Genomic DNA, 17,964 nt, shown 5'->3' with positions numbered 1-17,964 from the left:
TAGTGTGCACTCCTGCATAAGCACTGTTAATTCAGTGCCACAAAATCACTCAATAAACCTGATATTCTCCCAGTTCCCTTAGTTCAGGTGACTGGAGATGTAACATTGCAATAACTAGCCTGTGGCCAAACATGCTCAGTTGCACATTGACGCTGTTATGCGTTTACCTCTGTGAATTCGCTCGCTGGCGTACGCCGCGAATACTCTAATGTAGTGGCGCCCATTATACAGTGCACGCCACCACACATTATTTACAATGAATCAGAGCTTTTCTAGTGGCTAGGTAAACCCGCGCCTGCAGAGCACGCGCTATCCATTAGCCCTGCCGCTAACGTGCACGTGGACTAATCCGCAAGAATGCGTCCACTTTACAGTAACACTATCTAAACGCAGTGTTACGAGTTCATCTGTAGGCAGGTGCCAACATCAAAGTTGTACCCCTACACTCAAGCACTTCCCTATGTTCCCCAGCTCCCTGCACTCAGGCGGCTGGAAACATTATTCCTACAATCGACGAGCCCGCAAACAAACGCGCTCGCCTGTACACATGCACCATTTCCCCGGCGACACAAAGCGTTCGCCGCTATTCTGCATTCTCCGGCCCCCTGCACTCAGGCGGCTGGGAACACTATTTGCCTATTTACTATTTATGAGCCCGTGAGCAACGTGCTCTTCTGTACACAAACACAATCCCCTTGGTAAGCGCCACTTCCAAGGCGACCCAATAAGGCGTGCGTCACCATTCAGTGCACGCCGCCTCTCACAGTGCTACTAGCACAATGCATCCGGGCTAACAGGTCCCTGTTATTCAGTGACCCGCCCCACAAATTAATTCAATGGCTTCGATAACAAGGTTACTCGCTACAGTTCGCTCACAGACCACCGTGCTTTCGCACTGTGGTAGAGACAGCGGTGAGAAGCGACATGAGTCACGTGCTTCGAACCGAAATATCAAACTGTTAAATAAAGGGAGCGGTGGAAACCGTGCACCCCTCACAGAGCGAGTCAGGCTTTTAAAGTCGCTACTTCCTTGTGCCAAAAGAAGGGTGGTGGTCTCAGGCCATTCTAGATTTCAGACATCTGAACAAAGCCCTTATGAAGCGCCCGTTCAGAATGTTGAGAATGAAACAAATCCTCGCGCACATTCGCCCGGGTGATTGGGTTTTCACTGTGGATCTAAAGGATGCCTTTTTCCACATACAAATAGCCCCTCATTACAGGCCATTCTTGAGATTCGCCTTCGAGGGGAAAGTTTACCAATACAAGGTGCTATCTTTTTGGTCTTTCTCTGACTCCCCGCACGAAGTGCATGGAAGCGGCGCTAACCCCGCTGAGGCTTCGGGGAATGAGAATTCTCAATTATCTCGACGACTGGCTCAGAATAGCTCAGTCAGAGATACAGTTGTTAAACCACAGATCTTGGCTTCTCAACCATTTAGAATGCTTGGGACTCAGAATCAACGTGGCAAAGAGTTTATTGTCTCCCACACAAAAAGTTTCGTTTCTGGGAACAGTATTGGACTCACTGCAGATGAGCGCGCGACTGACGTCACAGCGCGCGCTCTCTGTTCAGAACCGAGCAGTTTCCCTTAGGTCCGGTGCACGCATTCCTCTCAAACACTTTCAGAGGATGCTGGGTCTCATGGCCTCGGCGGCGCTAGTTCTCAGACTGGGTCTGTTGCACATGCGCCCCCTACAGCACTGGCTGAATCGCCGCGTTCCAGCTCACGCATGGCTCTCGGGCCGATTGCAAATTAAGGTAGACCACAGCTGTGTTTTGGCTCTGGCTCCTTGGAAAAATCCCGTCTGGTACCAGACGGGCGTGAGTTTGGGCACTGTTACGAAGTGGAAAGTTATCTCGACAGTTACATCCAACCTAGGTTGGGGAGCCCTTCACGAGGGCAGGCCAGTCTCCGGTCTCTGGTCAGACTCGGAGAGGAGCCTTTACATAAAATGTCTAGAGATGAAGGCGGTCACGCTATCGCTAAGAGCTTTCCTTCCGTACATAAAGCACCACCATGCCCTGGTCCGAACGGACAGCAGGTCGGTGGTAGCCTATATAAATCGCCATGGCGGTCTGAAAATTATCGATCTGCACACAATGGCGGAAGAAGTCCTAATATGGGCAGAGCACAATCTGAGCTCACTGAGAGCGACTCATGTGCCAGGCATTCTGAATTTGGGTCCGGACATGCTGTCCAGGTGCAATTCAGACAATTGGGGCAGTTCTTGGAGAGGCAAAAGTGGATCTTTTCGCCTCACAAGACTATGCTCAATGCCGAATATAATTCTCCAAGCACAAGGATGCGTTGGCCCACGAATGGCCCAACCTTCCTCTTTATGCTTTTCCCCCAATCTCAATGTTTCCTCAGGTCATAGAGAGGATCAGGGAGAGCAAATGCGCTGTGCTTTTAATAGCCCCGCTTTGGAGAAATCAACCTTGGTTCTCACTGGCCCATCAACGGGTACATGAGAACCTCTCCGAAAATGTATTGAATACTATTACTGAAGCTAGAGCTCCCGTGACCAGGCGGCTCTATTCAGGCAAATGGTCAGTCTTTTCGGACTGTGTAAAGCGCGAAGTCTGACCCCACATGATTGTGAAGTGTCAGAAGTGCTTACATTTTTACAAGAGCTTCTGGACGCGGCTCGTTCCCCCTCCACGCTCGAATTTATGTGGCTGCTATAGCAGTGTATCACATTCAAGTGAACGGACTGTCACTAGGAAAGAACAATCTCATTGTTCGCTTCCTTATAGGGGCTAGAAGGCTTCACCCACCTCGCCCCCCTTCAGTCCCTATATGGGACCTGTCCACGGTCCTGGATGCCATGAAGAGCTCTGCATTGAGCCTCTGCATTCGGTGAGCTTAAAGCTCATGTCACTAAAGACCGCTTTTCTGCTGGCGATCGTGTCAGTTAAGCGAGTGGGTGATCTGCACGCGCTCTCTGTGAGCGCCTCGTGTCTGGAATTTGGGCCAAACGACTTCAAGTCGTCCTCAAACCAAGACATGGATATGTACCTAAGTGCTTTCAACTCCGTTCAGAGCACAGGTCATTCTCTCTTCAGCACTTTCATCGTTGTTAGATGAAGAAGATGCTAATTTGCTCTGTCCTGTCAGAGCGCTGAGGATATACATAGAGCGTTCCGCTGCTTAGGCAACTGAACAGCTCTTTGTGTGCTTTGGCGGCCGCACCCGAGGGTACGCGGTTACAAAGCAGACCTTGTCACGATGGATAGTGGATGCTATCTCGCTGGCTTATGAGTCTAAAGATCTCAGCTGCCCTTTAGGCATCAAAGCCCATTCTACTAGAGGCATGACCTCTTCGTGGGCTTGGTCTACTGGCATTTCTCTGAATGATATCTGTGCGGCGGCAGGCTGTGCCTCCCCGTCCACTTTTATCAGATTTATAATTTAGATGTCCTGGCCTTATAGGCTGGGCTTCTTGCTGTGTACAGATTTAACCCCTTAAGGCTCGAAAAGGCCGGTCTGGGTTAAATATTGTATAAGTCATAGCACATTCCTTATACGGCTCGAATTATCTGGCCATTCATTATTCCTGGCCCGACTATGTCTGAATTATTGATATCATATTACGGGCCCACCTAGGTTGGCCTGGGTTTGGTGTCGTCGGCTTTAGAGACGTTAAGCAAGCACTGCGTTTTGCATTGGTCCCCCTAGCGTTTTAGCAAAACGCAATACGAGAGTACTCTCGTAAGGGAACGTTTCGGTTACTAACGTAACCTCGGTTCCCTAAAAAGAGGGACCGAGTATTGCGTTTTGCTTGCCGTGCTTGCTCACTTGCTCAGGAGTCGCTTCAGTCGATTAACCTGACTAACCTTGCGAGAGTGGGTCTTATATATCCTTGGCTATGCAAATTCTGTTGCCCCTTGTGGCGGGAATTTGGAAGGACCTGATTGGTCCGTCCCGCCCCACGGTCTCGCTATAGGTTGCTGCAGTTGCAGCGACACAGCCAATCAGCACGCAGCTGCTTCCTGCTGAGAGTTGTGCAGCTGCACTGCGTGTACATGGTATTTTTGGATAAAAATTTGCATCAATATCTCTAGGAAAGGAATTCCCCCTAGCGTTTTAGCAAAACGCAATACTCGTTCCCTCTTCTTAGGGAACCGAGGTTACGTTAGTAACCGAAACGTTACTGTCCACCTCTGGACAGCAGACGCCATGCCCTATCACCACCACTACATTGCGAGCTGAGGTGCTGTGGTGTTTAGACCTTGCAACTAAACACCACTCTTTATATTTGAGCGATGGCATTGAAGAGCTGCTTTGAAATATGCAAGTTGCTTAAAGCTGGGCATACACGGTGCGATTTCAGCAAGGTTACCTACTCACACTGTACGAGTAGATCGCATGCGATGTAAAGCCAAAGCTCACGGTTTATGTGCTCACACCATGGCTCACACTGTGCGGATCGTCGAGCGCGACTTGTCTGCTCACACTGTACGAGTGAAATATGCGCGAAAATCCTATAACAGAGAGATAGTCTATCAAATGCATCAGCTATCGATATCAAGAGGATTTAGCATTTACAATTTATGTATATAAATTATTATTATTATTATTATTAGGGTAGACCTACTTTTATTATTAAATTGATATTACATTTAATTTGCCCCCGTGAATTTCATAATGCATCAATGCATAACCGATGCTGCATAATAAAAGAATAGACAGATTAGCTTACTCCTCATTATTTAAATACATTTTGCCCAATTAAACAAGGAATTATAGGCCTATAATTAAAATGATTATCAGTCTATAATATGTCAGAACACTGCAATAATATCAGTATTATCAGAAAGTAAGAGCAGCTTTATTTCAAAAACAACTTGTTTAACACGAAATGGGCCTATACTTCTCTTCTAATTTGTTTCACAATATGGGCCACAAGAGAAATATTAAGAATATAAATTCAGACAGTTATAGGCTATACGTTATCAGCAATGTTAAAGCAGATTTATGTAAATAACGAGATATCTCTTGTCTCTGTGAGAATATGCGCCGAAAGCTTGTCAGATTTTACTTTCACTTTCTGTAGTGAATAATTGACTAGGTTTGAGACTTCACCGCCCGACTCTCACGCACATTGCGTTTTTGTGTGATATCCACTGACTCGCCTTCATGATTTAAAACGAAAAAGAAAAAAAATCTATATTGCGCCGTGAAAATTGCTCTCGTTTCCCTCTGTACACTGCACGAACTATGAAGAAGATGTGTCCTTCCTCTTCTGTCTTTATTTCTATTCTCATCTCTGTGGGCAGTTGATGTTAAGTTATAATGACCTCATTACATTGTGATGCAATATGTTATTCCATTTGGAAAGATATTTCATTTACGCTACTATAGTTGCAGCTTGAAGTCGCTCTGGTATTAAAAAATATTTTTACGGTATTAAAAAAGGTAGTAAAAGGTATTAAATTCAACTTAAGAAGTTCTGTATACCCTGTAAGTGGTCAATGGATCTGGATTCTTTTTATAAGGTATAAAGGGAGACCTTTGTAATGTGCATTAGTATTGTATTGTTCATTACACTCAATGAACATTGAAAGTACAATAGAGCATTATGTTAAAAAGGAAGAAAGCCAGGGAACCATAACCTCACAAAGCAGTAGAGGAAAGAGTGGGAGAAACCCCTTACAGCGCAAGAGAGGTGTTATAAGCTCAGCAGGGAAATATCTGCCGATAATGAGGGAGATAGAGGCAGCATGGCAGTGACATAGAACAAAAAAAGTGACAAGAATAACCTGGCTTTCTTTCAAATAATTCTGTGAAGCTGTTTCTGAAAGCACTTCCTGCCCTGATATGTTTAATATATGCATCAGTCGGTGTGTGTTTATTGGCTTTTTCATTACTTTAAATGGGATTGTTCCATGTAAACATGCTTATTTATGACTTCAAATATCTGACATATTTTAAAGCATATTTTGGTCACACCATATATTAGGTCTTTTTAACTACTATGCAGGGGCGCGTGGGGGTGCGGCAGCATCGTGTTTACTTTCCAATCGAATGAATGGAGAGGCGGGTGTTCCGTTGTGGCGACCGTTACCTTGATTAGACTGACAGGACAGCTGATTCGGGGGGGTTCCTAGCAACAACAACAACAACAACAAAAAACGCTGTTCTGTGTGATTGGGGCCTTGGTGCGTTCACACCGGACGCGATTCGCGCGAGTGATTTACATGTTAAGTCAATGCAGAGACGCGAAATGGCATTCTGCGGCGCGATTGAGGCGGCGAGATTCGCGCGATTGAGGCGGTGCGAAGGACGCGAATTGAGCGTTTTGAACGCGCGAATCGCTCAAGTTGAAAAATCTGAACTTTAGCGGATATTTCGCGCCGCGTTAACCAATCAGGAGCTTGCTCTAGTAGTGACAACAATGAGGAGAAAATCTGTATATTAATATCTGGTTCAGACAATATGATTATCACTGTGATAACATTAAATGACATGAAACACAACCCAGTCTCCTTTTGTTAAATGCAAGTTTATGTATGATCAATAATACAAAAGTATAAGTAATGTATAACAAGCTATACATGAAATAAAGCAAACAATGCAGTCAAACATTCAAAGTCAGTGCTAGTAGGCTAACGTTACAACTGCAACATACAGTTATAGCCTAAAAATATAAAGTAATGAAACTTATCTTTGCCCTCAGCCTAAACGATTTGCCAGGGAACAAATTATAGATCCATGAGACCAAAAAGAAAAAGATCGGCCATTACAAGACGAATTATAGCTCGAGACACACCACAGAGACATCAGAGCCAGCGGCAGACGGCAGAAGGACTGGCCGAGGAAAGGTTGCCCTCACCGGCTTTGAAGAGCGCTGAGCGCCGCTGTCCGCTGGAGCTCACAACTCAGAAAACGGCAGATAAAATGTTCAAATAGGCACTCTTTATATAAATAAACCACAGATTTGAGCTTTAAACAACTACATTATCGATTGAAAAAGTCTTAAAACTACGTTTTGTCACACATTAACAGTAGATTTTAACAAAAAAAAAGACATGTAAACACAGCCCATGTCAGCCATTTCTCAACGAGACGAGCTGCTGGCGGAAGCCCCGCCCATGATGCGAATTCGCGTCTGTTGTGCAGTGAATGTCACGCGCGATTCGCGCGAGTAAACTCAAAATGTACACGCGTCCACCTTCGCGCGAATCGCGTCCGATGTGAACGCCACATTATGGTGCGTTCACACCGGACGCGATTTGCGCAAGTGATTTACATGTTAAGTCAATGCACAGACGCGAAATGGCATTCTGCGGCGCGATTCGCGCGAATGAGGCGGCGCGAATGACGCGAATTGAGCGTTTGCGTCTGTTGTGCAGTGAATGTCACACGCGATACGTGCGAATGAAGCGAGTAAACTCAAAATGTTCAAGCGTCCACCTTCACACGATTAGTGCGAATTATTTGCGCGAAACGCGTCCGGTGTGAACGCCACATGAGAGCGCCTTTCTGAAGATTCCGTTCATATCTGAAGCTCATTCCGCTCCGCGCGCTCAACCCAGAATGCCCTTTGTGACATGGTTCCAATATATGCCTGACATATATAATATATCTGAAATAAGTAGCTAGGGCTGCCCCAACTAAAGTTTTTTTTATAGTAGTTGTTCATTTAAGCTGTTGTTCACGCGGCGCCAGCGCCTCCATGTCATTGTCTGCTATATTTGCTTATTATTTATTAAATCAAGGAAATTGGTTGATAAAACAATTGATTAAAATAAGATACAATTTATATAAAACGTAATTCCCTTTTAAAAAAAACGTCTTTCAACAAATTAAGTGGTCAAAATGATTTCTGACCCCCATGTCTTCTGACATATTTTGCATCTTATGTGTCCTGTTCACTTTTTATAATCAACGTAAATGAAAATGTAAAAATAACATTATAATATTTAAACATATAAAACTAAATACGTGTTTTAATGGCTACAACAAGTATAGTAGGCCATGCTACAGTACAGAGAAATGTCATGTGGGAGTGCGATTTGAGTGTCGTTTTCACTCACATGCTCTGGTAAGGTAGGCAGGTTTTTTGCATTCATTTTATTTCCTGTCACTGTACAGGCTATTTTATTGCTTTGGACAGTGTAAACGCTCAATAACCCTTTTATTTAAAGGTTTAATGTAGGCCATAGTCAATTGCATTACGATTGCAAGAAGAATCAACAATGTCAAAAATATGATGTGCAGTCAAATGTGGTATGGGTAGGTTTAAGGGTGGGTTAAGGTGTAAGGGAAGGGTCAACAGTTTAGTTATCGATGTAAATACATATTAACTACATTTGTAATTACATACAGGTGTTTTTTTTTAAATATAGTGTAAGGACAGTGTAAAAACATGTATGTGCACAATGTGCATTGTATCAAATTATTAATTTAAACGTTAGTACATAGTAGTTAAAGACACTGAATATAAAGTAGGACCTGTATGCACACTTTAGCTTTATAAGTGTAAAGCTATTTAAGTTGCACACTCCACAAATGTAAATTACGTGTCAGTGAAATGAGAAATGTAATGCAGTGAAAATGGTTGACGTGTAAACCATTTGTGAACGATTAAACCTGTCACTAGCCAAGCATGACACAGTGTACTTTGCTTATGTCACTAGCACGAGCTTTGCACGAGTTATGACTTTTAACGGGGTTGTATTAAAAAGAAATTGAAATACTGTAACTAGTATGTTTACACTAATGGTCAAAAGTTTGGGGTCGCTTTTGAAAGAAATCTCTTATGCTCAACAAAATTGTATTTATTTGATCAAATAGACAGTGAAATTTGTTATATTGTGAAATATTATTACAATTTAAAATGACTGTTTTCTATTTGAAGATAAATATTTTAAAATGTAATTTATTCCTGTGATGGCAAAGCCTTCAGTGTCACATGAGTCTTCATTTATCAAAAATTGTTGAAATCATTTATCATCAATGTTGCTTAATTATTTTAGGGGGAAACTGTGATTATATATTTCAGGATTCTTTGATGAATAGCTTTTATTTTAAATAGTTTTTTAAACACTATAAATATCTTTACTGTCTCTTTTGATCAATTTAATGATCCCTGCTGAATAAAAGTATTTGTATTGTATTTATTGATAGTAAGTAAAATCTATCTAAGATATTAGAAAAAGTTGTCTTAAAGACAATTAACTTCTTTTTTAACCAAGAATAATATATTAGATCAATTTCAATCTGGTTTTAGGTGCAGACATTGTACTGAGACAATGATTTTTTGCTCATAGCGATGCATGGCATCACGCAGCCCTCATTCTTCTGGATCTCTCGGCAGTGTTTGATCCCATTGATCATTTGATACTTTTGAACCGGTTGAAGCAGTTTGTCTGTTCTTACATAGTTTGCATCTTATCTAGAACAAAGATCTTTTGCAGTAAAGGTTGGTAATTGTTTTACTTCTCCAGCCCCTATCACCAGTGGGGTCCCACAAGGGTCCATTTTGGGCCCTGTCTTGTTTTCATTATATATGCTACCCTTGGGAATGTTTTTTTTATTTTTTATTTAAGATATGGTATTTCTTACCATCTATATGCGGATGACACACAGATCTATTTGCCTTTAAGACCTATTTCCTGTACAACACTCTGTAGGTGTCTGAGTGAAGGGAAAGATTAGATGACTGTTAGATTAGATTAGATGATTGTTTCTTTTATCTGAAGCCAATAGTCAAATTAAAATAATTTCTTTCAATTTGAGAATTTTTTTAATGAAAAAGTCGTTCATGCATTTATCTTTTCCTGTTTAGGTTATTGTAATGTTATTTATTCCGGGACGTTGCACGTCTCCATAAGCATGAATGCTTATGAAAGCTAAGAAGACTGATCGTGTTACCCCACTGTTACCAGTGCATTACAGGACCCAATACAAGCTTTTGACATATGTTTTTAAGGCACTGCATGAAAAGCTGCCAAAATATTTGTTTGAGCCATATAATTAAAATTTAATGCTGAGAATAATCTTTCTGTCCCTAAACTTTTGAACAGCAGTATAAGTTCCGCACTTTTGACAGCTTGTCTGACAGATGAACACATGACCGCTCACATTCAGATGTCAGTGACAAATTCTTTATTTGGAAACATGACCCGTCCTGTTGTGGTGAGGTAATATGTAGGATAGGTACCGTATTTTCCAGACTATAAGTCACACTTTTTTTCATAGTTTGGCTGGTCCTGCGACTTATAGTTAGGTGCGACTTATATATCAAAATTAATTCATACTGACTGACAAGAATAAACATTTAGCTACGTCTACAGCCGCAAGAGGGCACTCTATGCTGCTCCTGTAGCCTACCCCTGAAAAAATTAACTGAAAACTGAAAAAACTGAACTGAAATATTAACTTAAAGACAACTGAGAAAGACTAAACACAAACAAAATGCCCCCCATAAAGAAAATCCTATCCTGCAAATTACAAACTTCAGGTAGTAAAATGTGCAGCTGAAAACGGTAATCGAGCAACAGAAAGAAAGTTTGGAGTGAGTGAGAAACTTGTGAGGGACTGGGGAAAAGCAGAGGTTACTTTAACTGTAATGAAGAAAACAAAGAAAGCTAATCGCGGACTGGAAGCAAATGTTTGCACATGGGCGTGCTAGTCGGAAAACGAGGTGTGTTCAGGCGCATTGTTGGCGCGTTGCTATTTCGAGGCAAATGAAAACGACTGTGCCATTGGTCTAAAGTCAATAGTGCAGTATTTTTGTGTTATTTAAAGGGAGCATCAGTAAGATGCACCCCACTGTAAAACGTAATAAGTTGACTTTACTTAGAAAAAGTGAGGAAACCGATTGCCTTAAAATGTTCAAGTAAAGCAGCGTATTATGTTTTTGTCTGCAAAACTTAACAAAATTTGTACAGAAAACTTGTTAATGAAGTATACTTAAAGGGGCTATATGCGTTTTTCTGAAATTTAAACTCGCGACTGACGCCTGTGGCCAAAAAACAGAACTGCTCTTATTTTCTGCTCGCTCTCGCAGCGGTGGTGACGTCACATCCGCAGACAGCGCGGGAAAAAAACGACCCGCCAGAAAATAGGAAAGATAGGATACAGGCTTATAGGTGCACCCACTGTGAGCGGACAAGGTGTCAGTATGCTCATCAGGAGATGTTTGAGTCATAAATGGTCAAATAAAAAGGCTATTGTTACGTTTATTTTGGGGAAAAAGTTGCATATAGCCCCTTTAACTCAAAATTATTAGTTATGTTAACTTAGTGCTCACATTACTAGGAAAATATTAGGAAACCGATTGCCTTAAATTCTCAAGTAAGCTGAACTTAAAAAAATAAGTGAAGACAAAAAGCAACAACTGAACCCATTCAACACTTATTTATTACTTATCAATAGTCTACAGGTACTACACTGTAAAAACAATTAAGTAAGCATTACTTAATTGCATTAAGCTGTTCTTACTTAAACCGTTTAAGTTTTGTCAACTTAATTCTATCTGGGATCTGAGGAAGTGTACTCCCAGAGTGCATTGTGGCATGAATAAATTAATTGCTTCGTTTTACTATTTTTAGCTTTATTTTACTATTTGTCTTTTGTCAGTATAACCCGAATAATGACAGCAAGTAAAATAGTAAAGGTCGTATTAATAATAAAAAAATAAAAAAACATTGTTGTGTTTTGCATGCTGAATGTTGAAGTCTGTGTGTGACACACTCAAGCATGGTCAAATGATATTGTGACAAATATAGAGGGATTATATCAACTCAATTAAAAGGTTATGCCATAAATATTAGCAAAAATAATGTTTAAAGATCATTATTTGACATTAAATATAGTTATGTTGTATATCATTAATGGAAAAAATATTTTATATATATATATATATACTACATACTACTATGATTTCTTGTAGCATTGCTGCATAGGAAGTTAATTACTATAATATGAATGAAGTTCCAAGTGTCCAACCAAAGGGAACACTAATCACAATTATGGTGAGAGGAAGTGGAGGAAATGAGTGATAAGTCTACACAAAATTGCACCACCTCAAAAACACTTTGCCCGCCCGCCCGTCCGCCTGCTTGTTTTTTTGCTTTGGCAAAATGGTACTCAAACCAGTCAAGTAATGTTTACTTGAGTTTTTTAAGTAACGAAGGCATAGCATGCAAATAGTTCAGATTACTTAATTGTTTTAAGTAAGTTTAACAAATTATTGGACATTAAGTAAAGTTTACTAAAAAAGTCTTAGTAAGAACAACTGTTGGATTTTACAGTGCCGGGTCCACAACGTGCATACTTTGCTTATTACCAGTGGTGGTAAGTAATGAAGTAAAAATACTTCGTTACTTTACTTAAGTATTTTTTACTCCGATACATTTCCCCATGCCCACTCCAAGTATTTATTACACTTGCTTTCCAAGCCAATGAAAAAATTGGTTTTCTTTTGAAAAAAAAAAGAACACTCAAGCTCTTTGCCAGCATACGCTCACATAGCAGTCAGTTCGCCATTGCGAAGTGGAAGATGACCGCAGAAACAGGTGAAGGGGTAGCTCTCCCTGCCAGCAATTCCGAGATTCCCGACAGGGATCACCCATGGCCATATCTCAAGGATATGTTCGAATTCACTGAAGTCCAGGGAGATTCTTATTGGCTGAAATATCTTCTTTGCCTGCCACGGGTGAATGAAATTTCAGAATTCAAAACTTCACCCTCAAATCTGAGAAAACATATTGGGAGTTTACGTTAATGTTGTTACTATTGTTAGCCAAGTGATTTGTAAACCGCTAACGTGCCTTGTAAACAGCTAGCTAACGTTAGTCAAGTTAGCTAACGCATATTGATAGCTAACGTTGGCGGACTTGGGGTTGTGTGTGATTAAACCGTAAGCTGGATGCTGGAGAGAATCAAGCTACTAAGCTGGTTCTCCCTGCATGCTGTCGATCGGTCATGGTGATCCAGTCAGGGCTAGACTTGGAAAAGCTGACTAGTCATGTTAGCTCAGTGTTTCCCAAACTGTTTTCTTTTTTATCGGCACACTATTTACTATGAAAACATCGGTAACACTTTTTCAATACGGGTGCACTAATATGCATTAATTCATGCTTAACTAATGCACAAATAATCATGAGTTAGTGTATGACTCATGAAGAACTAAGCCATTTATTAATGATTACTGCATCAGCAACTAATGAAGATTCTAATATATGATTTGCTATTAATTAAATATGACATCATGTATTAATTCCCTAATAACATATTATATTAACTAATAATGTAAATGAATCTGTTAATTACCACAATGGGTCAAAGCCATGCACTTCAACTTCCAGTTATCTGCTTTAATTAATCATTAGATAACGATTTGCAAAGGTTTCATTATGTTATTACTTTACTTGTTGAGGCACATGACTATTAACTAATTGTTAAGTAATATGTCACTGTGGTTATGGCTTTTGAATTAGTTAATAGTATCTTGCACATCTTCTGTTAATGCAGGTAATGTTATGGAACATGTCTATTGCCAGTTTAACCCCTATACTGCGTTAAGGTGCTTCAATGTCTCTTATGATTGCAAATCTAACAAATTCTTAATTGCAGTATCTAATCTTATCATTTGTTCAATTAAAGCATTAGATATCACTCCCAAAACAATTGATTTGCTTAATTATTGATATTTACAGACAGTTCATTTGAATATTTACTTTCGGTACTTTCATACGTTTTAAATCGGATACTTTTGTACTTTTACTCAAGTGATGTTTATTCAAACATCTAGGACTTTCTACTTTTACTGGAGTAATTTTTTTATTTAGGTATAACTTTACAGTAAAATTATATATACCTAAATAAAAAAATGACTCGAGTATAACTTTTGAGTACTTTTACCACCCCTGCTTATTACACACACAGGGACACGCAGCAGCACACACACAGACATTTTTAAATATATTTAAAAAAATGTATTCCTCTCTGGAGAAGCGTTCAGTCTTTCAGCTCGCAAATTCCACCATCCTTGATTTTCTATTTATATTTGCTTCTCAAGGCTGTGAATTTTAAATAGTAGCTAGAGAAGTGGCATTTCATCGCATATTCATGAATTACGCTCCATCTCAACAGTCTTTAATAGGCTGCTGTAAAAGCTTTTAAAATGAATTCTGAATTGAATGTCCTACTGCATTCATCACCCTGACAACCACATTCATACATCTGTCATTCACAGCAGTTCATCTATTTAATGAACCCTTGCATTGCTTCAAACCAAACAGATGTGAGCCTGCCATAGAAAGGAAAAATCACAAACAAAATAAAAAGTCTCAAATGCTTTGAGAATAAATGGAGATCAAATTGACATATTTTTAAAAATCCCCTGTACTGAAGTACTAAATAGGTTACCGAAGTCAGAAATTTCAATATCAACTATCATCAAACATTTCCCATCTTCCAAGAGCAAATTACCTGAACCATGCAAATTTAATTTAATTTAGTTTTTATTTATTTTATTATTTTCCCATCTAATTCTTAAAAGACCAAATCATTTGATCTATGAACATTGAGGTTCATTTCATATCAAGACAGGTGCTTAATGCTTAAATGAAATATAAATTAACACTATTGAGGTTGCTTTTTTGCAACACAGGAGTCCTAAGTATTTTACACTATAATATATTTATATTGAATTAGCTTTTATGTATATTATTTATATTTTCAGTGTTCATTTTAACTGTAGTAATTTTGCTTTTAATTAATGCTTTTAAATAAAATTGTAAGTCATTTGTATAATTTTCAGTTTTTCTTTGAATATTTCTATTAAGCTTTCAGTTATTTTTTATTTTAATCATTTTATTTAGTTAATTTTCAGTTAGTTGCCAAGTCGACATTTCTAATATTGTTTATTAAGTGTAAGTTTTTCATCTAATATTTATATTAATTTATTCATCTTTATTTTAATTCAATAATCATTTTAATTTTAGTTAACAGTAACAAAACTGCATGCTTGTCCTCTTAAAATTGAAATATCAATAAAATGTAAATGAATCTTGGGTGATTTTTCATGTTGCAGCATGTATCGCATTTACAAGTATACATCATGCATCAATTTGTCTCATTATTTACATGTTTATCCATTCCCATAATTTGTCATTTGTTCCTTCATTCCCCCTCCACCGGACAGCTGGTTTTCAGCGCCATCTGCTGGACCCTATGATGAATTTCCATTACACACTGCGCAAGCTGCACTTGCGTGAAGAGGAGTATGTGCTGATGCAGGCCATCTCGCTCTTCTCACCAGGTACCTCAGATGTAGCTCAACATACACATAAACATGAAAATTCTGTCATCATTTACTCACCCTCGACCTGTATGAGTTTATTTGTTCTGTTTAACACAAGCAAATATATTTTGAAGAATGTTGGTAACCAAACAGTTACTGGTCCCCATTGATTTCCATGGTTTTTTTCCCTATACTATGGAACACAATGGGGAAATAACAGTCTGGTTACTGACATTCTTCAAAATATCTTCTTTTGTGTTCAGCAGAGCAAAAAAACTCAACATGAGGGTGAGTAAATGACGGCAGAATTTTCATTTTTGGGTGAACTATCACTTTAACCTCTCAAGTGTGTGTTCATCCACAGATCGTCCTGGTGTGACACATCACAATGTGGTCGACCGTAACCAGGAAACACTAGCTCTCACCCTGAAGACCTACATCGAGGCCAAGAGGACCGAGCCAGAGAAACAGTAAGGACGCCTTCTTTCCAACTCATTAGGAAAGCGTTTTCTTTGATTGCACATTCATTCTAACCGTCCTCTCCTGTTTAGTCTGCTTTACCCAAAGATCATGGCGTGCCTGACTGAGATGAGAAGTATGAATGAAGAGTACACAAAACAGGTGCTGAAAATCCAGGACATTCAGCCTGAAGTGTCTCCGCTTTTGTTGGAAATAATTAGCAAAGACAGCTAAGTCCTCACAGAGCAAATGAGACTCTACTAACAGGCCTTGAACATGCTGTCGTCGACCTTCATTCGAGGCTACTAAAGATTGAAAGACTAGCAAGGACAGGGACGGGGCCTACTAGTAATGAATGAACTACTGAACAGGAGCACACAGTAATTGTGAAATTGTCCTTTTATAATTGGTGAATTGTTACTAAATGAAATGTAATTGTGTTTGAGTTTATCTGACGAGCAGTCTTTTTTTCAGAATCGTTTCACAAAGAAGAATTTCTGTGGTTCATAAGCAGATGTAGGTTGACATCTCTTACATTTGCCGCATGAACGAAGCTTGAAATGTGGGGTTAGATTAAGGGGCTGTTTACATGACACCGTTTCAACTAAAAACGGAAAACTTTTTATGCATTCATTTACAGGACAACAGCGTTTTGAGGCCTGAAAATGCAAACTTATGAAATCAGGTTTCAAAGTGCAAGTTTTTGACAACTATTCCGTTATCGTCTCTGTGTAAACAACAAAAATAAGAATTTGAGAAAATGAAAAACAGAATTTGAGAGTGGTGCAGGTATGATGTCATTTTGTAGGCAGCAGTTAGCATCGCACCAGTTCCCTCGAGAAAAACCCAATAGGATTTTCCCATAGGCGTTTGGATTAACGCATAAAACGTGCACGTTTTGTCCATCAAGATAATTATCACAGATAAATACAACTTTTATTCATTTTGAAGCCTAAATGAAGTCGCCAGAAGTAAAAGGTCAACGTCACCATCACTAAGCTTCCGACAACTCTTTGCGTTTTTATCTTAAAACATTTTTCCCAGAACGTTTAGACTAGTTTATAATAGCACAATTATGAGCATAATGAAAATATAAAAGTGCACTGAGCTTACATGTTCAGCGTGATGATGTTTAATCTGCTCGACAGCCTCTAGTCCCATTTAGCCACTTTTTTTCAAGACACGTAATGCTGCGTTCACACCAAACGCGAATCGAGCGTCAAAATCGCATCGACCGCGTCAAGTTGGACGCTCGACCATTTTGAATCCATTCAATCCATTCTGTCCAAGTATACTTTGAGCGTTCAAGGCACTCCAGGAGAAATATGTCATAAAACACCACTCTGCCTCTTTTCATTTTTATAAAAAAAAATATATTAAACATTAATAGCCACACAAATGTGGTCCAGGCGACTCCTACATTATCTTCACTGCATGTATATATAAATATCCTAAAAAAATAAAGTTATGAAACTTCTCTTTGCCCTCAGTCAAAACGATTTGGCAGACAACAAATTATAGATTCATGACACCAAAGATCGCTAGTTAGATCTACACAAGACGAACCACTACAGGACATCAGAGCCAGCGCCAAACGTCAGAAGGACTAGCCGAGGAAAGGCTGCTCTCGCCAGGGTTAACGAGCGCTGAGTGCCCGGTGATCGCCTGGATCTCACAACTCCAAAAACACATTTTTCAAATAGGCGCTATCTTTATGAATAAACCACAGATTTTAGCTTTAAACAACTACATTCTCACCTGAAAAAGTCTTAACTACATTTTGTGACACAATAGTAGTATTTTTAAATTATGTATCATCACATCACTTTACCACGTGACAGCCGCGAGCAGGCTCCTGATTGGTTAAATTGGCGCCAAAGTTCAGATTTTTCAACTCGGGCGTCAAATGCGAATTCGCTTCAAATGCGTGAATGCACAAAAATCACCACTCAAGTAAGACGCTCCATTCGCGTCATTCGTAGGACCTCCAGACGCGCGACAATGCGCCTTTCCATTGACTTAACATTGAAATCACTCGTTCCTGACGCTCTATTCGCGTTTGGTGTGAACGCAGCATAACAGCTTAAAAAAATCACGAGTGGGGTAATACTTTATTTTAGTGCCCTAAAATAAGCGTCTTAAAGGAACACTCCACTTTTTTTGAAAATAGGCTCCTTTTCCAACTCCCCTGGAGTTAAAACAGTTGAGTTTTACAGTTTTCGAATCCATTCAGCCAATCTCCGG

General features: G+C 39.7%; 1 protein-coding gene across 2 annotated transcripts in view; it reads left to right on the top strand.

Moving 5' to 3' along the window:
• nr1i2 (nuclear receptor subfamily 1, group I, member 2) overlaps nt 1-17,762 on the top strand; it is a 67,807-nt gene extending 50,045 nt beyond the window's left edge. The window contains exons 7-9 of one of the 2 annotated variants that reach the window (XM_079821002.1): nt 15,163-15,279; nt 15,626-15,731; nt 15,813-17,762. In XM_079821002.1, coding sequence (XP_079677128.1) covers nt 15,163-15,279; nt 15,626-15,731; nt 15,813-15,954 — 365 coding nt within the window. In that variant the 3' untranslated portion in view covers nt 15,955-17,762. The remainder of the gene's footprint in view (nt 1-15,162; nt 15,280-15,625; nt 15,732-15,812) is intronic. The other variant, XM_079821003.1, reaches the window with a different exon arrangement.
• The last annotated feature ends 202 nt before the right edge of the window (nt 17,763-17,964 follow it).

Source organism: Gobio gobio (genome assembly GCF_949357685.1).
Source record: "Gobio gobio genome assembly, chromosome: 7".
NCBI classification, from domain to species: Eukaryota; Metazoa; Chordata; class Actinopteri; order Cypriniformes; family Gobionidae; genus Gobio; species Gobio gobio.
Note: the sequence above shows the minus strand (reverse complement) of the source record. Positions and strands in the feature narration are given on the sequence as shown.